This window comes from Strix uralensis, chromosome 14, assembly GCF_047716275.1.
Source record: "Strix uralensis isolate ZFMK-TIS-50842 chromosome 14, bStrUra1, whole genome shotgun sequence".
In the NCBI taxonomy this organism is placed as follows: domain Eukaryota; kingdom Metazoa; phylum Chordata; class Aves; order Strigiformes; family Strigidae; genus Strix; species Strix uralensis.
Window position 1 is genome coordinate 19,940,684 of NC_133985.1, and position 23,644 is coordinate 19,964,327.

The 23,644-nt window shown below is 40.7% G+C and overlaps 1 protein-coding gene across 1 annotated transcript in view; it reads left to right on the top strand.

The window, feature by feature from the left end:
* Window positions 1–23,399, top strand: part of TRPC7 (transient receptor potential cation channel subfamily C member 7) — a 79,523-nt gene extending 56,124 nt beyond the window's left edge. The window contains exons 6-13 of the mRNA XM_074883390.1: window positions 2,763–2,996; window positions 4,905–5,169; window positions 11,475–11,670; window positions 14,546–14,767; window positions 17,776–17,856; window positions 20,976–21,029; window positions 22,345–22,420; window positions 23,160–23,399. Coding sequence (XP_074739491.1) covers window positions 2,763–2,996; window positions 4,905–5,169; window positions 11,475–11,670; window positions 14,546–14,767; window positions 17,776–17,856; window positions 20,976–21,029; window positions 22,345–22,420; window positions 23,160–23,302 — 1,271 coding nt within the window. The 3' untranslated portion in view covers window positions 23,303–23,399. The remainder of the gene's footprint in view (window positions 1–2,762; window positions 2,997–4,904; window positions 5,170–11,474; window positions 11,671–14,545; window positions 14,768–17,775; window positions 17,857–20,975; window positions 21,030–22,344; window positions 22,421–23,159) is intronic.
* Window positions 23,400–23,644: the final 245 nt, after the last annotated feature.

A 23,644-nucleotide genomic window follows, 5' to 3' on the forward strand; every position in this document is an offset into this window, starting at 1 on the left:
GATGGGATTTTCCTCATGAGAGATATGGACAAAAACATGAGCTGAAAGCAGGGAGGTTTCATTTAGAGAGACAAAATCCCCACTGCAAAAGCAGCCAAGGTAGCAGTTAAGCTCTGGGTAGACACAATCTGAGCACAACTCTCTCTCTTAATCCAACAGCCTTTGGCTGATCCAGGAAGGCTCAAAGGCAACTCTGCAACATCAGCTGCTTGTGATTTATGTACCAGGCCAGTGTTTATAAAACATCTGACAAACTGTTCCTTTTTGTGCACAGGTGGTGAACAGCACTTCTTGCACACTTCCATTTTTTGTTCCAGATGGGCTGTACCTGTAGCTTGACTCCCCTTCCCCTGCTGAAACCAGAAATGCCCATCAAGGTGACATTTCTGATTATCCCTGCTGTGGGAGAACAGGCACAAGAGACACGCAGGTCCTGGAGAGCAGAAGCTGCTCATATCCCACCTCTCTGTGTGTCAAACTCAGGGAAACGACCTCTCCCAGAGCCGTTTGGGGCCTCAGAAACACCATAGTGAAACGTAATCACATCCTGGCAAATCTACTTTGCGTAGTTGCCTTCCCTTATTTCTTACATCCTATCTTATGTCCCATCCCCTGAATTTTAGCTGCTTTTTCTCTTCTCACTATTTTTACTTAAGGAGAAGCTTTGAATTACTCTCTCACAATGTATCTACAATTACCCAGCAGTACTGACCGAATAATTACTGTAACTTTTCTACTTGTCCTGAATAGACATTTTTCCATATGTATGGATGAAAAATGATTGCCACACAGTTGGCAAAAAGAATGATGTAAATTATAGGCCAATAGTGTGATACTTTCACTGAGTGATTCTAATTTTAGTCAGCCTACTCAATTTTAGACATTCCTTACTTCATTAGTCTGTGAATTAGGTATATTAGCTGACCAAGATTAGAAATAAATTTGGATGGAAGAGTTAATATTTAAACCAGAAAAGACATTTATGGACATCAATGAACAAGTGTTTTGGTGGGCAATGTTACCACACGTGTGATATTTCCTGAAGTGCTTTAGTACCTTTATATAACATGCATGCGTAATGCGTAGGGCTAATGTCTCCTATCTATCACTTCTGGGATACCTTTTTTTTTAAAGCTAGAAATGTTTCTTTAATATTTCATCCTCGCTCCAGGACAGTTCTCGAGAAACCAATTGTTCCACCTTCTCCCTTAGGCTATTTATTATTAAATCTTACTCATGGTGAATGATGTCTTGAGATGAAGTTCCTGCTTTTACTCAGCCAAGCACCTGTGAACTCGAGGAGAAGAGCTGGGAGGTCCCTCTCCCGCCCTCTCTCTGGCTCTGCACAGCACTCGGCAGACCTCAGGCTCTCTCCCAAGACAGATCTATACGGGGCATAACCTATATCATGTTCATATCCTATATCGGTACATCACATCAGGCATAACCTATATCAGTACATCTCCAAGAACGTGCCTGGAGATTCCAGGGCTATGGAGGTCACAGGCTAGCTGTGCCTTGGCCGACGGTGGTATCCATAGCTTAGATTTCCTTTATCTCTCAAATCCTTCCCTGTGCATGGGGACTGACAGCGGCAGTTCATTCCTCCACCCTCCGGCTAGATTCACACTGATTTGTTTTCTTCCCTGTAACCCAGCCTTCGACTGTGTCTCTTGGCACACCATGTGCTTCCAGGAGTCTCTGAAGTAGCCAAGCAAATGCATTTACATGCCACACCACGAGAGCTTCCAGCAAAGAGGATGAAGAAGGGTTCACAAAAAGGACAAGGTTGCAGGAGGCCACATGGAAATTGGCAAGCACTGCTCCTGCTTGATTAAACGTGAATTTTGCTGCTGCTATGGAAACAGGATTGGGTAGAGTGCAGGAAATATTTATCAGTGGGTTAAATATTCCAATATTTTAGCTATTCAGAAGCAAGATTTTGGTCCTGGAGCCCTGCTGTGATTGAAAGTTGGGCAAGTTAATGAATTTGACCTGAGCTCTTGGCTCTAGTTTGCCCCTTGAATTCACCTGTCCTCCCCAGCACTCCCCAGTAGAATACAGATGTCAAAATGTTTGAATTTTCTGGGTTTGGCATTTAGGTTTATCTAAGTCTACTGTCAGAAAGATCTTAAATTCAGGCTGAACTCAGTGTTTTCAGAGTGGTAAATCAGACTTTAATGTATGGAAATTCATTATTATTTATTATACAAAACTTTATGAAAAGTATTGCAAGGGCAGAACTTCTGTCTTACTTTTTCTCTAATCATACTGGATCAGATTTTCTCTCTCAAAGATCTGTTTCCATTCTCAAAACAGACCCACCACTATTTTAGAGAAGGAGAAAAACATCAGCAGAGCAAGCAATACCATCTTCAGTAGCACAGTTCAGCAAGGACGTTCTGGGAACAAGAGAGGAAATCTACATTTTTTTTTCCAAATAGATCAGCAGTAGGATTTTCTAATGTCTTCAGTATTTCTGAACTGTGCTTTCTCTAACATCACCAGAAATCTACTTTACCATTGACTCATATAGCAAAATTTTGAAATTTCTACCTCATATGCACAAAAGGACTTATAAGCTTAAATTTTTTAATAATTTTTAAGAAAAGATGACACGAACCATTCTCATGAAATTCAGTTTAATTGAAGAGTTATTTGCTTGAGTCTTAGAAGCCACTCTTAGCCAGGAAACAGGTCTGTCTGAACACAAAAAGCACCTTCTGTGTTTGTCAGTTAAATGTGCTCTGTCCTTTCCACAGGCATGATATGGTCAGAGTGCAAGGAGATCTGGGAAGAGGGTCCACGTGAATATGTGGTGCATCTCTGGAACCTGCTGGACTTTGGGATGCTGTCCATCTTTGTGGCATCGTTCACCGCCAGGTTCATGGCTTTTCTCAAAGCGACTGAAGCACAACAGTATGTAGATCAGTACGTTCAAGATGATGACCTCAATAATGTCACCCTTCCCCCTGAAGTTGCTTACTTTACTTATGGTAAGACGCTTTTTGTTATCTAATGCTTCCTGTTCTTTTAGGCTAATGTGTGGCAGTGCTGAAAGCAACTTTATTTTTGTGATATTTATGTAGATTTTTTCTAATTAAACTAATTCTTCTCAGACCTACCCATTTCAGCCATCTTCCTAAACAGTCAGAAAGGAATTGAGATCTGAGCCTCATTCAGTCTCTTATCTTGTGCTAAGGCTGTGTTCAGGTCAATCACATCCTGATAAAATAGCTTGAGCAACAAATAATCAGGAACTGGGATTGAGCAGAATATGATTTAAATTACAGATGAATGAACCTGCTTGGTTTTCCAAATGTAAGAAGGCAGAGATGTGTGAACAAACACAGGATCTGGAGCAACATTTCTGACTGTTGGTGCACTGTGCACCTCTTACGTCCAACACCTGCATCATGAAAACACAAACACCAGTTATAGCCATAAGCTGCTGCTCCTCCAAGACAGAAACTTTATCTTTGGAGAGCCTATATCATGTGTAAGTGCTAGCATTTGGAAATACAAGCAGTAGCATAGCCTTGACAACATTGTTTTTGATGGCTGAAATGGTTTTTCTCTGATATTCACAAATGAATAAAGCTTTGCAGCCCAGTGTGATGACTGGATTCATTACATGCCTCTGCAAGCTTTAGAGGTAAACCTGAGCAAAATCCATGGGAATTTTTGCTCACTGAGGGGCTGCAGAAGCTAGAGGGCTGGGCACAAAGCAACACCATTTGCTCTCTAGGCTTGTAAGGTAGTTATTCTAGTGATGTGCTTGGGCTGGAGAGGAAGATCTGGGGCAGGAGACTTCATCCACTGTAGATGTGCACCATGCAGCACCAGAGACACGTACCCTGACCCCACACCAGGCTGCACAGCCATGGGCTCGCTGGTGGGTCTGTGAGCTGGTCACAGTGGTCCAGCCTCTTGCTTGGTGTGTCCCCCCTGGAGGTAAGCCTCCCCTTCCCTGCCCAGGCAAGCAAGAGACCTCTGAGGTGACGGTGTGGTTTTCCTCTCTCTGGTTTGCCGCTGACCCATTTAAAGTGAGTCCATGATACAAAGGCGCAAAGGGTCTGGAACAGAATGTCACAATCAGATCCTGAGAATTCCTCCATCTGCTGCTTTTCCTTCGGTTCAAATTACTGGAAATAATGCCTACATTTGCTGCTGTGTCCTTAAAGACGTCACATGTTCCAGCTCTGAGTCACAATCTTTTCATCAAGAAGCTCAGTTGATGCAAGGACACTTATAAGCTATATTAATACAAATGTTCAAATTTTCAGTAGATTAAATAAATGATGCATATCTGGTATCAACAAGAAGCTTTTTAAAGTAAAAATATTAGAGTGACTAGATTGCCAGAATTGGTTTTAATTTAAAGATAACATGAAGATGATACACTTGATGGTTATATCTGCTTTATCTGAACAAATCCTAACTTTCTTATCTAATGGTAGGGATAGAGAGCTCAGACTCCCTCATACTTCCTTTCCAAATACTGACCCAGTGCCATGTATCCAAATTTATAGCCAATCTCCGCTGCACTGTAGTTTTGGTTCTCCATCTCAAGGGCTTCAGTTGGAAAAGGCAGAGCATAGCTAATGTTCGACTAGGAAATGGAAAATATCCCATTCGTTTAAAGCCATGCTATTTGTTTGCTGTGTGGCTTTGGTAAATCCCAGCTCATTTCTCATTTTTACCATGTGAAAAATACAACTAATTCTTCTCACCCATATTTGTACAGCACGCTGAGGACTTCATTAACCAGTTGTTCCAAACTTTTTTTTTATTTTAACTCCTGGCCAAACCCAAGATTCATTCTTGAAAAGGGGTCATTTATCATCATAACTTCCATCTAACACTTTTTGTTACTAATACCTAGTGTACATGTATTGTTTTAGCCAGGAACAAGTGGCTTCCCTCGGATCCTCAGATCATTTCAGAAGGACTGTATGCAATAGCTGTGGTACTCAGCTTCTCCCGCATTGCTTACATTCTTCCAGCCAACGAAAGCTTCGGCCCCCTGCAGATCTCTTTGGGGAGGACTGTGAAGGATATCTTCAAGTTCATGGTCATCTTCATCATGGTGTTCCTGGCCTTCATGATTGGAATGTTCAACCTTTACTCTTACTACCTTGGTGCAAAATACAACCCTGCGTTTACAACGTGAGTATCTATGGAAAAGCAACTGCTCTTCAAGGGTTCAATCCGTTTTGGTTCATTGCTGCTTCAAGGTTTGCTCAGATAGTTTCTACTCCAGGCGTGTGGGGAACTCACACCCAGATTTTGCCTTGGAAACTTGTACCACAGCCTCCAGCCCTGGTAGTCAGCTCAAGGCCTGAACGTAGGGAGACATGTAGTGCAGAAATAGTTATTTCTGGAAATCGGCATAACATATCAGGAAAATATTTTGGGAGACATTCAATTTAATAAGTCCAGAGAAGCAGTAGAGAAGAGGTTAGACCTAAGATTATTGGTTTTAAAACTGCAAGCCAAAATGTGTGCAAAATAAGAGAGGATTTTGCTTACATGAGGTCTGTTTTAGGATACGACCTGGGCGCAGCTGTGATTATTAGGTGCCCATCTGCAGACCCAGCTGCTGGTTGTGATGCTCAAAATAGCAAACCAAACCAGCATGCCTAGGCCGTCTTTCTTAAATCCTGGCTGGGTACTTTTTAGTGGAGGTCACATGAAAGCTGCACAGAGCATCATGCCAGATCACTGGCTGCGCAGGATGTAGGGTCTGCCTGGGTCACGCTCACCTGCCAGCGCTCGCTGGGTGGCCCCACAGTCCTGAGGAGGTGGCTGTGCCAGAAGCCCTATCTCCACCTTGTCAGGGACGTCAAGGAGAGAAAAAGGTTGGCAAATGCTTCTGCAATGAGGTTCATACTGAAGTTGCTTTTGAAAAGGGAGAGCCTACAACTCTTTGTAGGTAGCACAAAATGCAACCTTGATTCTCTGGAGCCCTAGGAAACCAAGCTCCGATGCTGGTGGGGATAGCTGAGGTCTTGAAGGAGCTTTCAGAGGAGAGGACATATTGGTGCCCTGCTGTGTATGAGGGACGTGTCCCATGCATCCACAGGAAAGCCTCCTCCCTTGCCCTGTGATGTGGCATCAGCATAGTACTGTGACAGTCAGCTTTGTGTCTCACAAAACCACCACGACTTGCCTTAGGGATATGTTGGGGACTTTCCTTCCCACACACCCATCTGTGAGGGAAGAGGAAAGCTCGGCACAATGTTTTCCCTTTGCTGTGATCCAACTTCCAGGCAACCATGCCATGCTTGTGATGCCTGAGTCCGTGGCGTTTGCCAGATGCAGAGCAGACAACAGCTGACATTTGATGTGTCGTTTCTCCAATGTGTCACACAGTGAGCTGGGGTCTTAGCTCCTAGTTCCTCTAGGATAAATGTCCTTTTCAGCATAATTTCTGTCCTGCAAATGTCTGTTTCCTTCCAAACGCACAGGAGCCAGTTTTACCATGTCACCCTCTTGTGCGACATGTATCTTGTAACATAATATTTACTTTCTCTAATTGAACCAAACATGCCTTCTAGACCTCTCCTGTAACCTCAGGATACATTTTAATGGAAGGATTTATGAAGCCAGATGCAATTACATTTATCTGTGCTCAGTAGTGAGGTAGAAGAAAATTGAGTGTGTGGGATGTGACTTGCTTCTTATTTGAAGAGAAGCAGATGCCCTTGAAGCACAAGACTTAATGAGAAGTTGAGTCGATACCATCCTCGATTGCCTGGTGGCACAGTAACCCTCAGTTATGGTATCCCCTAGGCACATTGCTAGAGCATGCCACTGACAAATTCCAGGCTCTGATGCAATGCTGTCTGGTAACTCCTTCATTAGCACTCATTACCTAAGTAAATCTTCCAGTAGTTACTATCTTTTGAAGGAAATAATGATCAAACATTGACTAAAATGTGACTGCTCACTGGAGCAAAGGTTACTTAAATGCCTGAAGGATGTCTGAGTTGGGGAGAGTCTTGGCCAAAGGCAGTGCTCTTCCTCTTTAACTTTAGCCTAGTGACTACTTATCCTGGAGGGACTTCATGTTGTTAGGAAGCAAATTTTCCACGAGCATAAATTTTTCTTTTAAGAATTTGGAAGAAATTTAAAATAGACTTACTTTCTTCTGATTATTTAAACACACAGGAGTGTCAAATGATGATCAGTAAAAATGAGCCCTTTCATCATATGAAACAAAGAGAATAGATTAAGATTCATGCTGAAAATCCTTCTCAGACATCTTATTCAACAAGCTAGAAACCCTGAGGTATACAGTCTCAAACAGCTTTAATAAGCTAATGGCATATCATATTGGCAGATGGGCAGCTACTGATTCTAGCAACATTTCCTTCTCTATTTTTCGTGAGCTGCCTGTGGGCCTTGCTGAATGTGGTGGGCTCCTGCTGCCATTAACTTATTCATGAATGGAAGGAAAATTTCAATATTAGATCTGAGTAAGTAACTGTTGCGAAAATTCACTGGGGCAAATAAAGATAATGCTTATTTTGGTTCCCTCATAACCATTCTGTGACCTCAGTGACCTCACTGAATGCATTTCCTGGTGGGCATGTTTGTGACTTCTAATGGGGGGGTGTGAAATTTTACAGAAAGCAAGTTTTATACTCAGAAATATGACAATTCAACTATGAGACCTGATTCTTAGAGGTCACTTGGCTAGTCATGACAGAAAAGACCCATTGGATTTGTGCAGTCATTGATTGTGGACAGTTTCAAAGTGGCCAGCTGACCTGACAGCTCACTGGGTAGCCTCAGTGAGAAACCTTAGACAAACCGCTACTCACTGAAATAACTTCAAACTACTCATTTAAGAAAACCACAGCTTCCCAGGACAGTACATAGGCAGAAAAATGAGTGTACATTTGTCTAGATAACACTCAGAGGGAATTGCTTGCTTAGTTCTAACGATGATAATCAATGAATGTTTGGTGTAACTTAGCTTTCACCTTCCCTTGCTACTGCACTTTTGAAATCATGTGCTCTCTTTTGACTGTTTTGCCACCTATAAAGCCAATGCATAGCACCCCAGTGGCCTCTGAACTGAGCTATCATGCAAAGTTTCTGTCAGTTCTTCCACTTTAATGCTCTGGGTACAAAGAAAATAAAGATACAGTGGACTTGACTTCACAAAGTTAAATATAAAGATTGTTTAACTAACCATGGTATAGTTTCAACATTTTTTTGAAGTAGTTCAGTGCTGAAAAGTAGACCATTTTCATGACAGTTGCAACCGACCCCAGCTATGTTTATGTGTATTGTATGCTGTGTACAGAACACAGCTCTTGAAACAGCCTGTAATTAAGAACATGCTATGCAAACAAAATTGAAATGGAGACGAGACTGTGTTCATCTTGCTTTTGCATCACAAATCAGGCTGAAGGCTACAACGTGAGGTTTTCTGTCTCCCTCTCCCCAAAGGGAAATGTGACTCACTGTTCAGTGCCAATGTTATTTCAAGGCTTGAAGGCTTTTTTCTTCTCATTTTGCTTTGTCAAAATATGATATTTTTGTAGATTATATTGACTGCATTGCTTTTTCGTCAGTGTTAAACCTCAACCAATCAATTCAAGGAAATAAGGCTGAAAAGATGCTTTAAGTTTTCTTAAAGCAGAGGACACAAGATTGACATGAAATCATAGCCTTGCCATGATCTTCTTTGATGAACAGCACACTGCTGTTTACAAAAGCAAGGAAAATCTGCATCTAGATGATTGCCTATGTTCTGTTTTCTTCCTTGATGCAAAATCTTTGTTTAACTTTTACAAGACATGTGCACAGAAACAAAAAAAATCTCTCTGCTCTCTTCTCACTGCAACAGTCAGCTCTACCACAGCAGGGAGAGAGTACAGGTACCCGTCTCCACAAGAAGCGTCAGTCAATCTGCCACTGCCAGATCCTCCTGCTGCCGGGAGCTGTCAGTCTGGGCAGGACTCCTGACTTCCTCCATTCCTTCATTTGTCTGCCTTTGAGAAGGATAAACCACCCGCTGACCTTGCAGGAAGGGGGTAAATTGCTTAGCTGGCAACGGTGAGACACATCAGCATCTTGGAATCTTTGAGAATTTGGCTTCAAACATCCTCATCTCGTGTTTTAGTGAGCTATTCTCAAAAAAAAAAAAAACAACCCACCCAACTGATATTCCCTGTGACCTGTGCCAATCTCATGCAATTTGGCATCAATCTAAAAGCAAGAAGGAAAGAGCTATCCTGCCTTTCCAGAGGGCAGGGATGGACTAGTACAAGGTTTCCTTAGAAATGTTTCCTCTACAAGAGGGAGACCTGTGTCTGCCTGGGTGCTACCTCTCACACCACCTTCCCAACATCACCACTATGGGCACTGGTCCCTCACCTGGCCCTGGGAATAAGGACTGTGGACATTTGCGGTGGAGCCTGGCCCCTGGCCCTGGCCTGTCTCTCCTGCAGTGCTCAGGGCTGTCAGGGCCACTCGCAGACCTTAATCAACTTTTGAAGGAGAATCTGACACCACTCCAGAACAAAGGTTAATGCTTAAGCTGTGGAAAAGGAGTGAGTTGACACATTGTATTAAAATCTGCTGGCAGGGTGGAAAACTAAGGGAACCTTTCCAAATTAAAAAAGAAAGGTTAATAGCAGGGTGCAGCTGGGATCAAGGCTGGAGGTTACGGTTTTTATTAGCTTGATAAGTGACTTAGGTGGTGGGTTTCAAAGTCAGAGATTTTTGGGGTTAAATACGTTCTTTAACTGGAAGGTACAACATTTATAGAACAAGCACTGGTCACATTGCTACCGTAAAAGTGAAGGGTATCTGACACATTAATGCCAGCTACCCTTTTCTGCAGACGAGCAAAGTGTTACAGGAGAGGAACCGTCCAGCAAGTGGGAAAGTGATGGCACTTGTTTGCAGCACACTCATAGCTCATCCCACAAGCATATCTCTGCATGGTGTCCCAGCCTCGTGCAAAGCAGCAAGGGAGAGTGAACGTGCTATCAGTGCCTCTGACTGACATGGAGACTCAATAGAAAGCCACATTTTAAACTAAATTCTGTTTGAAACACCGCTCAGGGTTACTCCCCACAAGTTAATGCAGTTATACTGGCTGAAAATAAAACCTAAACATTTACTGCAGTCTTACTACTACATGTAAATGGAATATGGAATACAGTCAATTATGATGGGAGATAAATACCAGTTTGCTGTGGCAGCAAGTAATTGCCCTGTGCTCTGCACTAACCTTTCAAAGGGTTAAAAATAATTTATTTTGCTTTTATGCATGGTGTAATTGATACTGGAGTCAATGTAAATCTTATTTTTCCCTTAGGATACGTCATAGTTTGTGTCTATAATCTGCTTTTATGAACAGATTTAGCAGGATTAGGCTGCCATCCTAGTAAAAAAAATTTAATCAAAATAATTTGTAAGTGGTATTGTTTTCTTAGAAGGCGTTTACCTCCTGGCAGACGGGGGGAGAGGGGAGGTAATTAACTGTTACCATGCTAAGGATTGTTTGGTGAAGGCAAAATTGTTTCTAAATTAAAAATTAAGCAAACTGCTTCCAAAATGTACCAGCGTCCCTCCTTCTCCTTCCTTCCTTCCTATTCAGCTGTGGCTGCTCCCCTTCTGCCTGTTGCAGCTTTAGCTCCTTTGCATCAAATTCTCCTTCTGACTTGTCAGTCCAGCCACATCCTTTCCAGCGCCACTTGTCTTTGTTGTTGGCTTATTCCCCTCTTTTTTTCATGTCTTTCAACCTTTTTATTTTCCTCTGCTTCCTTTTTACCTTTGAGCAAGTGTAATAATCAAATCAAAATGCTTCTCTGCAACATCTACCACTCCGTAATTTCAAATTTTTGCTACAAATGCTCGGGTGTCTGACTTGTTTGCAGTCCCAAAGCAGGATGGGAAGAAAATCAGACTATGGGATGACTGTATTTGCACTGTGTGCTCATTATATTAATGCCACTAATCAGAACTTTTCAGTCACTCCTCTTCGGTAAAAGGTCATGCTTCTCTTCTGCCCTGGAAATGACATATATGGAGGTCAAACCAGGTTCCTTCTTCCCTTTCTCAGATAATCTCTGCCTGTCTTCTCTGGATGAGAAAAGAGTGAGTGAGTAGAATTACAAAGCCCTACACAAAAAGTTTCAAACTGCAAGTTGTCCATGGAGAAGTCGTCCTTAATAGGGACACAAAATCCAAGCGATAAATAATGCACCTGAGAAGAACAGATGGAACAAATAAGGGGACACTGTAACATTATAGTATTAATCACAAATCATATTTCTTTATCAAATCAGGAAATATGATTTGCCACATCCCTGGGTGATGAATAATGGCTTACAATGACTGTGCCAAAGCATCATATTTATACTGGTGGATTGCCACATTTATTATTAGCATTTGGCCTGGCTAACCTGATGTTAACTCCATAAAATGATTGTTTGCTTTATTTTTAGGGTAGAAGAAAGTTTTAAAACCTTATTCTGGTCAATATTTGGCTTATCTGAAGTGATATCTGTGGTGCTGAAGTATGATCATAAATTCATTGAGAATATTGGATATGTACTCTATGGAGTATATAACGTGACTATGGTGGTGGTGCTGCTTAATATGCTAATAGCCATGATCAACAACTCCTATCAGGAAATTGAGGTAAGATGGGAAATTAGATTACAAACTCAATGTACTTAATTATCATTGATAATGAAAATGTTAAAAAAACATGGGAGCTGTTGCTTATTCCATATGCAAGATTAGAGTGCTGTTGAAACACAGATCTTACACTTTGTAAGAGTTAAGGCTGTGTCTGTCCTCCCCAAGTTAGGACTGCATTAATAATTAACAGTGAATCGTTTCTAGTCAACTTCCTTTTTTTTTTTTTTAATGACCATCTGTGAATAAACCAAATTTCCTTTACCTGTGTTTAATGAAAGCAGTTTGTGATATTTTTTACACCCTCTGTCAGTTATGATAATTTATCCATGTGTGTTACCTTAGCTGCATTGTTTGCTTATGAAAGATTGAGTAATATTTCATCTGGCTTTTTGCCCTGTTCTCTACTGGTTAAACGCCCAAGCCCATCTAGGTCTGAAACTCATGTATGCATATTTTAAAAATCCATATTTTCCAAATACCAGGCATACAACCTCGATACAGATTTTTTTTTTTTTTTTTTTTTTTTTTTGGAGTGTCTAAGTCTGCAAGACATAACTGCATGGACATTCACAAAAAGCAACTTTTAAAGGATATTAACACAGCCCTCAAAGATATGAACAGGTTTCTGCAGAAAGGCATTTGCAGGGTTTATCAACCTTGTTCAATAGTATTGCTATTAGCAGACTGGATTTGCTAAATGATTTAGACATAAACAACTCCCTGCTAATGTCAATAAAGGCAGAAAAAAATTTATTTGAATAATAATGCTGACTCACCTCTTCTTTCTGATTTGTTAAATGTCAAGTTTCTGTAGTTGGGTTTGTATTAATTATTTGTTCTAATCTCCCCTCAGAAGCTGACACTGCAAAAGGCCACGGCTGAAAATATTTTCTCACTGTAATGTCTGATTCATCCATGCACTGTATTGCAAATACAACTCTATCTTGTGCATGCTGTAACTACGTCTAAATGTCAGACAGTCCTTACATATGTTCTCTGTCCTAGAAGCTTTCCCACATGCAGAAGGCAGAGTCATTTCCCCAAAGGGTTTAAACCACTTAAGATCAAGAGTCTTCCTGAATCCTCTTTTACTTAAACAAGAATTACTTCTGAAGGGGTCTCAGCCTCTTGCTGCATTTTGTATTTTATTGTGGTAGGTAGAGATGCTCTTGAAAGTTTCTGAAGAAAAATCTCTAAAACTACCTGAATAGGTGGCCTATATTAACTTTCTAGTCTAAACTTTCTGATGACCATCTTCCTGGAAAAATGCTTTATTGTCCTTCTTGATTGCATGGAATTTTTCAAAACTTTGTTAAAGACTACTTGTAACTATCAGCAAGCAAAACAAGTGTGAGTGATTTGGCCAATCCCCTCCCACTTGAGGCATGGGAAAAACTAGTAAATCTCATACTATTTCCTTTCAACCCTCAGTAGCAGGGAGATTAAAGACAGAGTCATCCTACTGACTGCAGAGAAAGTCCCTTTTGCCAATGTGTCCATCTGACAATAGAAATGTCAGTAATGACAGAGGATGGTCATTACTTAGGAATTAAAATCCATTATGGTCAGCGGGGACATGTTTTACTGTTAGCTGGAGTGACAAGACCATAGTCTCATGCTTTCCATTGAACATCCCTCTTCAACTAATTCTGTTTATGCCTCAAGTATTAGTGCTTCCTGCCAACTTTGCATTTATGGAAAGAAAAAATTATTTTGCCACCCAGAAACCAGAATTACTTCTATCAGTGGATTCTTAACTGCTTAAAAGAAAAGCATTAAAACTGTTCACAAGTGATTTCTACTGTAATTCAGCTTAAGGCTTCTGTGAGGTGCAACCCCAAACAATGACAAGACCAAACGGCAGAAGTGAGTGCTGCTCCATTGGTGAAGACATATTGCTGTAACCACGACAGTTCATCTCAGTTGTGTTATGCCAGTTTTTGATGAGGTTTCAGAGGTACAGGGTAATCAAAGGTTATTAATTTCAGCAGCACACAGATGTACATGAGTACAGGGTGTTGGCAGACCCACGCTTCTATTGATGCTGCTGGCCTCCATATAAACCACAATGAGAACAGCTGTCGAGCAGCTGTATCTCATCCTTTCTTTTGCCTGAAATATGGTCCTCATACACGGCCCTGACCATCCTCCTAAATAAATGCCAAACAGATCCATAAAGTATGTGCTAACCTTGCCCTTGTACTTGGAAGTGATCCTGGCCCACCTTGACAGCTCATAAAGGAGATTCACAGGCACTGAGTGATGGACTTTTTCTCCACCTTTATCCACTGACGTGAATAGTAAGAGAATTAAGGTGTATTGATCTAGAGATACATGATGGTGAATGCAAGCAGGATCTGCGAGGAAATCAGCTAATTATAGACGAAATCAGCAACCTAGCCTCTCCTAGCCTCCTCCCTGTATGGGGGATTCCTGGCAAAAGCAGTGATAACAGACAGCTGGCAGTTCGACAGCATCACAGTTAATCAGAGACAGGCTTTGCTGTTGTCGCGCACATAACAGCTTCTTCTGCTTTCCATGACTCTGTATGTGTTCTGACACACTCTTTTATCAGCATAGCACAAGCACCAGATTGTTACTGAAAGACAACCCCTTTGATATCCAAGGAAATAGGAATAGTCTAGTATTTGAAGGACTTACACTCTCAGTTTATCCATTGCTTTGTTCCAATTTTCCTTATTTTAAGATTACCTACAAAGATGTGTGCAGGGGTCTTGTTTTTGGCAAACAGAAATCTGATTCTAGTAAAATCCTACCTGTATGATTGTCCTTCTCACAGCTAAATTCCTTCCTATTTACTAATTATGCATTTGGGTGTTCTTTGTTTTTTTTTTTCTCTTCCGTTCCCAAGGAGGATGCAGATGTGGAGTGGAAGTTTGCACGTGCCAAGCTCTGGCTATCCTACTTTGACGAAGGAAGGACTTTACCTGCTCCTTTTAATCTAGTGCCAAGCCCTAAATCATTTTATTATCTCATACTGAGAATAAAAATGTGCCTCATAAAACTCTGCAAATCTAAGGCCAAAAACTGTGAAAATGATCTTGAGATGGGGATGTTGAATTCCAAACAACGGGTATGTTATATCTTCACTTTTCACCTTCTTTGTAGAAAGGATTTGTGCCAGGAACCTTCTGAAGGGGGTTACATGGTACACAGGTAGATGAGGGACAGCACAGCCTCTTACTCGGCCTCATCATTGCATGTTACTTGTATTACATTGCATCTAGAGGGTCCTCCCAGACTTGTGGCCTCATTATACTAGGCACTGTCTGGACACCAGGAAAAGAGCAACTTTTATAAAAGCAGGCATTTTTATGAGGGAGTTTCCCAAGGTCAAAAAAGCAAGGTCAAATACAAAGGGCAGAAACAGGCACAAATAGGATCCCAACTTGTCTTGACTCCTCATCTTCCCAGCAGGCCTTTATGCCTTTTCAAAACATCCACCTTCTTTTAAGTGATTTCCAAATTAATTTTACCGTCATTACAACATTTACTGCCATTCCAGGTTTGGGAACAACTTTCCAAGGTGCTTAATACCACCTCCTAGATACCTAAAGCTATAATTAACAACCTCTCTACTTACATCTGCCAAGTGATGTGTAGCGACTTACGGGTAGATTCTGCTTCAGCCAACACCCCTTTGGTCATTTGAAATAGAAATTTTCTTTGGAAATACTGGCTACACAGCAGCATGCTTTCCTCAGCACCAGTGAGTGTCTGCCTGACACATCAAGAGATGCAAGAATATGGTTATCATCCAGACCCTTCCCAACAGAATTAGCTTTTCTCCCCCATGGGAAAATGACAGAGAAATTAGAGAAAATAATGTTGCCTGTGGAAATTATTACCTGCAACACAGCACAGAGCGTCACTGGGATGAAGTATTCCTAGCACATAAATTTATAACAATCACAATTCCACTCACAGGGCAAGTCCACCTGCTTTACAGTGGAGAAGAAAACACCCTAAACATTCACAGGAACTCAGCCACAGCTGTTCGGCTGCTGGCATCGAATTTGGTGGATTCAAAGATGCAAGAAGGCAGCTTTGCTTGAAAGTGTCCTGGCCTTTATTTAATTTTCTCAGCTCAAGCTGGGTTTGAAACAAGAGAACAACACAGGAGAACCCATTCCTGGAAGAAAAGAAAAGCCCTCTGAAATGTGTCGTGTCTTATTTCTTACAGTAAGTGCATGTGAGAGGCTGGTGTGGCTCCTTGACAGGCTGGCCAGCCTTTCCAGGGCACAGTGCTATTCCCTCAGCCTGCTCTCAGACCCAGCCAGCCAGGCTGTAAACCCCCAGCTGTGTGGAAATACGCATGAGAAGGAAGAAGTGGGTGACACTGGGACCCTCCAACTGAGATGTGAGCAGCCAACCCCCAGTTTTAAGCTTGCAAAAGGGAAGAGGTGTAATAAGAAAGACGGAGGAGAAAGAAAGGAAGGTTGGAGGAGTCCGAAGAGTTTGCTTTTGTAATGTGCAACCTGCTTTTGGGCTTTGTCTGGATCTCTTGGCTCTCCTTGAAGGAGAAAACAGCTGAGCAAGACAACTCATGGTGAACCATCCAGCTCCAGGCACAGGCCGTGGCCTTGGAGGAGATCATGTTCCCATGAGTTTAAGAGAACTGCTCAGGTCTGATGTTCGTTCAGTCTCTGCCAGAGCCTAAATTGAAGGGAGAAGTATATCCATGGAGTCTACTCCATATTATCAATTAATTTAACTACCCAACACAGTAAGCATTACCAAGGTAGATGAACATTTGGGGGCATTTTACTCTATAAATTCATTTAACATTACTATGATTAGTGAAAGATCCGCTAGAACAGTGGAGTCTGGAAATAAAAGAAATGTTTGTCCTTTAACTATCTCAAATAATGATTAAAAAAGGTAATATTTTTAAAACATTATTTGAATCAGACCACATGAAGCTTGCTTTGTTTTAAATTTAATTTCTGCTTCAAAGCATAAACCAAAGTAATAAAATTTTGTCTAAGCCCTTTCTTCCCCAAGCCACATGAGTGACAATGTCTAGCTTGCCCTTTTTCATGGAACTCATGCAAAATTCATAGTTTCCACAGCTTTGACATAAACAGTTAAGAGTATCAGTCATTCCTTGCTTGCCTGTTGATTTTATTCACAAATCATTTTCAAAACAGTCTCTGTAAGACCATGGAACACCTGATGAGTAAGAAACAAAAAAAAAATAATGACATGATTACATCAGACTTTTAGTTCAATCATTATCAGCATCCTGATTAAAAAAAAAAAAATAACAACAACAAAAAAAAATCACTTATTTCTCAGGATCTCTGGTCCAGTCAGGGAAGAAAAACCCTTAACCAGATCTTTCTCTGCACATACACTTGCATATAGGTTCAGAGACCTATAACATGTATTGGTTCCTTTGGGTCTATGATATGAATTAATTCCTTTGAATAAGTGATTTTTTTTCATTAGCACTAGAACCAAAATGTTCTGAGGTGGATAAGAGAGTCAAAGAAATCTGTTACAAATATTGTGTGCAGTCTTCAGAAAAATCTCCTTGAAAGCTTCTAGAGTACAAAATTAGTAGTTGTGATGTGCTCTGATAAAAACTACTGCTCTATCTAAAAAAAAAAGCATATTTTCATTGAGCTAAAAAAGTAGCAAATGGTACTGCTGTTTTAAAAGGACTGATGAAAATCAATTCTGTTTCAGAATTTATTTTCATACCACATCAATTTGTTCTCTTTAAACAAGAACATTTATTTTTCTTCCTTTCTTAAAATGTGTTCTGAATTAATAATCACCAATCTATATTAGATTAACATATTTTGTGCCTCTTAATACCTTCTTGTCTAAAACTTGTGAGAGAATACCATTTTTCTCTAGACAATTTAGAATCCAAATTTTTCAGTAATTTGTGGGTTTTGACCTTTTTCTGACTTCCAAATGTTTACTTTTTTAGACCTGAATGTGCTAGCTTTTATTCTACTCATACATTGAACCATTTCCTACTGTTTTTATAAAGCTCTGTTTAGTTTGGGGCTGTCTGGATATGAGAAGTTATCATTGATTTAATTATGTCATGATGTTTTATAATTTCAGAAAGTTCGTTTTCACTCTAGCACTCGAAATACAGAAAATTATTCTGGGAAGAATGCTTATAACAAGCCCACAAGATATCAGGTAATCACAGCATGAAAGCAAGAGTCAGGGAAGAGATCTGTCAGTGAACAGCTCTTACCTGCCAGGGTCATGTTTGTTTTCTTCCCGTCAATGCCAGGCTGTGGCTTAGCACGGGCACAGGACTGGGTTGGGGCACTTCAGAGACAAACGCAGCCTATCACCCATGGAAATACAGATGGTGCTAGTGTTTGCCATGCTAATTAATTCCACTCAAGGGTATTTAATTTAATACAAGAAATATCATTCAAGCTTTAATCCTCCAATCTTGCATTGACAGCATTTCATTTGTCATGGCATATAGTCATCTCTCCAGCCTTTGCATTAACATTTGCATGTGCTTTCTCTGGCAGTGACTTGTCCTACCAAGCTAAACCTGCAATGTGGTATGGTTCAAAAATACCTGTGGCTGCAGTGGTGGCACAGGGTGCCGCAGTCATCGCAGCAACTAACACAACTGTCTGTCTTGGCTGGAGTGTTTGTGCCAGCAGATGTATTATTTCTTGTGAAAACATGTGTAGTAGGGTACCACAATAAGCAAAATGTGCCCCACAGGATTTTTTCCTTGTTTTTTAACATAAAGTGAAAAGAAATCTGACGGCACGTGATATGTCTGAAGGAGCCAACATTAAAGACAGTTGAGGAAAGCAATAGTTAAGTCGGATAAAATGTGCAATGACAATTCTAGAAGTGGTTTGTCTTGCGTTGGTACAGCATCCAGCACAGCGGGCTCCTAGGCTCTACAGCAGACCAGTAACAAACTCCTGCTGGTGTTAAAAGTTGTTCAGGTTTTTGTGTCAGGGTAGAAGGAGTATCTAAAAATCTAAGTCAGAAGGGGGATACATTCACTCTGGCATCTGGAGTTATTTGGCTTGATACCATCAAAGGCAAAGAGAAGAGATGATTGTGTCCCGCTCAAAATGGTATTTCAGCATTTCTGACATTTTCCCATCCAGCCAAACCCACAGGTAACGGAAAGATGTGTCAGCCTCTGCTGGACTCATTCTCTGCCTGTAGCTATTCTTTCTCAATGAGACCGCCTAATGTTTGTGGTAAATTAGTCCCTTATTTCCAAGGTTGAAAAAGCCAAAGGCGACCGTGAATAATAGAAAAAGATAACTACCTGTTATTTTGCCTTAATAATGCTCCTACTAGGTTTGTCTTCAAATGATCTTCGGAAGTTTCAGTTGCTGCAGGAAGAGATTGCCCAAATAACATAAGGAGAGTGTAATAGTCTTGATTATCTAAAGAACAGTTTGATAATCTGGCCAGCAAGCTTTCTTCTACAACTGGGGAATCTTTGAAGCAGTAGCTTCTTGCTGAACTCTTTTCTTTAATTGTATTTATCAAGTGATGTGTCTGCAGTCTGTGTACTTGGACTACATACACACAGTACTCTTGAGGGGTAACAAAAATACCCAGAAACTAAACATGCAATAATTTGAAAAGTAGGAAGAACACGTCAACACATAGCCATCGTGATCTTGGAATAAACTACTCCAAGCAAAATAATATCTTGATCAAACCCTCTTGAGCTGAGACTTTAAGATGGAGCACTGCTAAAATGCTGTGCTAAGCTCAGAAGTTTTTCCGTCTTTCAGCACCGCAGTCTGTCACGCTATCAACAACATCTTCATCTACAAAACTCAGGAAAGGATTTGTCAGGAAAAAACAGAGGGAATAGTTTGTACTTTTAAGGGCTCAGAGGTATATTTCTTTGCTGCTTTGACAGACAAAATAGCACACACGTGAGAAATGAGCAAAATCCTTTGCCCGCTTCACTCTCAAACTCTTCTACTGCCTAACGGATAACATGTGCAGTTGAGATCACCAGCTTTGAAATCTGATACCCCAGTGAGTAGCTGCCCCCTCTGATCACTTCTGACTTTTGTTTGATTTTGACCAGGGACATGAAGGTGCAAAGCATTTCCTCCCATTAGCGCTGCCCTGGGACCTCCCACACTCATGCCAAATGACATCTGCAGTGCTCACAAACACAGCATCAGGAAGAAACCTGTGAATTAAATAGCAGTATTAAGGTCTGTAACAATGTGAGCTTCAAAGGTGCATATAAGTGAAGTCCAGAATAAAACACTATAAATAGTGAAGTGGGAAGACAGCATGGCCTCCACATTAAAGACAAGGAACTGAGGTCCAGCAGGACTTATCAGACCTGAAACACCTATGGTTGAACCAGAAATTGAGCCCTAAATCTCATGAGTCCCATTTGTGGCCTTGGCCACAAATCTGTCCTTTTCTTCTCACATCCCTTTGTGCTAGAAGGTATAGAAGGAGTTCAGATAGCCAATGGCAAATGCACAGCTTGAAGGTTGTGCCAATAAATACATAAAAAAAGATGGAATTCAGTACAGAGTTATAATTTACAAATGCCTGACCTGTTCCTAGAACCTATTCTCTTAAGACCAACACTCAGTAGTTGAGTTGTTCCTTAGTATAAAAATCTCTAAGACCTGAAGAATTTCAGTTAACTTTTAGAGAAAGGGGGAATAGTACTTTATAGAAATCAGCTATATTTGAATTGTTTCAGGTTTAGCATTCATTATCAAGAGGCTGTCTGTAAGTTTTGTTCAGCATTTCCCTGCAGTAAGCAGGATAATTTGCCAAGAGGCTACTTCACTCATTGTAGCTAAAAGGGGCAGTACTGGGGAGAAGGGAAGAAGCAAGGCTTAGAAGCCACAGTGCAATATCAAGGTAAAAATTAATGACTTTCCTAAAGCTATTGGCAGAAATATCTACTAAGTGGCTAAGTAGACTCTTGTTAAAAAGTGGTCACATTTTTAATATTTAATTCCTGTAGACAAATCTGTGTACAACAGGTATTTGGTAGACTAGGCAGCCTTAAGCTTGTGATTTCTATCACACAGAGTGGTTAATATAGGGTAGCATTTGAGTAGTGTCCATCAAAAATACAAGCTGTATGGGAACTGGAGCAGATAGATGTTATGTTATCATATTCTTCCAGGTAATAAGCGCATTCCCTGTGTGCTGATTCTTTGTTTTAGTTGACATTTTCTCTGTTGTCTGTTCTGAAACAATAATTTCTTTTTGGATCCAGGATTTCCCTACTTTCCCCAAACATTACTTCATTTATGTTTTCTCAGGTGACAACCCTACCTCCCTCTGGATTCTACTACCTTGGCCATCTTCAACACACCGTACGTGCGCTGTGCCTCATCTCTGTTGCCTTAATGACTCACCCGGTTAGCCAGATGCCTCTTTGATACAAGGACAGGTCTTAGACATCCCATATTCCATGACTGCATGACATATACAAGTGACTGGATCCTTCTTTGATGTTCACATGCCTTTTGCACTGCTATAATTCATATTTGGCTACTAAGAAAAAAGAGCGGGTGTACTGAGCTCTTAATTCATATTTCACACTCCTTGCAGCATTTTTCAGTGATGTTCAAAGCAGAGGCTTGTGATTGCTCTGTGAATAAGTGATCTCATGCCAGGAGAGGCTTCTTCCTTAACAGTGGCCATCTGGTCAGTGAAAGACATTTATGTATCTGTTCTTGGATGCTCAGTGATCTCTCCTCTGTTTACAGAGGATGGACCTAAATCATTGTCTTGGAAAGAGCAATCCTTTTTATGTTCATCATAGATGAGATTTTTTTTCCCCGTTGATGAGTGTGTTTTCTGTAGTGAAGAGCAGGCAATGATGCAGGCCTTCAGCTGTAACCCAGTGTGCAGCCCAAGATTGCCAAAGTTACTTTCCTTCTAGATAAATGTAACATGCATTTTTGGAACAATATCACATTGCAAGCTCATATCCATAGCCATCTTCTACTATTTTCATATACGCTGTTCCTTACTAACAATTATCTCCCAATCTACATGGCTCTATTTTTTCCCCATGCATGTCCCTTAAAATCTGCCATTTCCTTAAGAAACTGCTCTCACTTAAGCCAAGTCCTCCACTTCTGTTCAAACTCTCTCTTCTCTGTCCTTCACTAAAATTATTTTCTCTCCTAAAATCCTGATTGCAAGGCAAACAGAGTCTTTCTTTTAACCTCAGGTCAGATGTTTAGTTCATCATGGTGAGAGAGTTTGCTAAAATCATGAATTAACCATATATTTCTTCCTGTAAAATGTTTTTTTATTGATACCTTAAACAGCAACATGCTAAAGGAAGATTCTGGATCCCATTTCTTAGCTTGTTATTGGATCATCTGTGTTTTCTTTCTGTCTGTGGGACATAGTCTGCATACAAGTGCATCCCACAAAATACCCCAAAGTGCCTGGTACGTGGGCTCATTATGGAATGGCTGTCAATCAACTATTGTACAAAGTTCATAATACAAAGTATAAAATAAATGGGAAGTCAATAAAAAAATTCTCTTTACACCCTGTGAAGCCAGGTTTTATTCATACTGAAATCAGGTGTCTGAACTGCTCATAATGAGTCTAGAATCAAGGCAATGTGGAGAGCTTGTGTTAAGATAAGTGTTTCTGTTCTCTTTTCAGAAAATAATGAAACGTCTGATTAAGCGGTATGTACTGAAGGCTCAGGTTGACCGAGAAAATGATGAGGTCAATGAAGGCAAGTAGATTTTTATAATTGATACAGAATAGAGCATGTAATGGTATTGCTATTGATATGGCCAGTAAAAGAGTTGAGCTTAGATAACATCCTCTGTAGAGAGAGAGCAGACTCATGCTCACACTAAGGTGAGCAGTGGTGACTCTGAGCCACCTTTATGCTCTTGAAATTCTGGGTACTTAATTTTCCTTAGCAGAGCATATATATCATAGGATCTGTCTTTATGTAATCCTGCTCTGCCCTACAGTTCTACTTCTTCTTGCTTTATGACACCCACAATCCTGCCAGCACCCAACCTTGTCTTGGGATCTAAGTAAAGCAATTTTTGACTGTACTGCCCATGCCCAAAGACTTTTTTTGAACTGGATAAGGATTTGTATGGCCATGGTGTCATGTAGCATTTATATGCAGATGGAGAAGAACCTCCTTCTAACACCTCTTAACTGCTACACTCCTGCAAATGGCCTGTGTAGGTGGAGATCAATATGTGGAGAGAGAACAGACTTGAGGAAAAATATGAACTTTCCATACATATTTGCTATTGCTGTCAGTACCACTACTGCCAGTACAGGTTATTTCTTGTAAGTCAAATAGTAAGTGTATAAATGCAGAGACTTCATATGGAGCTCCACACACATTCATTACCAAGGAGACTGAAATTAATGCTTTCTCAGGTAAAAACCATAGAGATTAATTATTTGGTTCAATATTGCTAACAAGAGTATTTTCTTCCGTTTAGGAGAACTTAAAGAGATTAAACAAGATATTTCCAGTCTCCGCTATGAACTCTTAGAGGAAAAGTCACAAGCTACTGGCGAGCTGGCAAGACTTATACAGCAGCTGAGCGACAAATTTGGGAAGAACTTAAATAAGGACATTTGATGGTGAACACAGAGAAAGGCAACTGGTTTTCTAAACATTATTCAATCTCAACCAGCATCTTAGGAGGGCAAAAACCATGCGAAAGATGGGTACTGCACACTCAGCTTTTGCTAACTAGCAAGTCTTGGTAGGAGCACATTGTGTTACTGCTGTGCTTGGTGAGTTACCAGTTAAAGCTTTTATGGTACAAAAGTGACTTACTGGTAAAAATATATGCCCTTTGACATCAGAAATAGATGCACCATAGGGAAGGCACCTCTAGTTAAAGGCAAAAAAGCCAGATCTTCACCATCTGACTCCAGTGAAGACAATGCAACTGGGCTCATTTATACCAACTGAGAC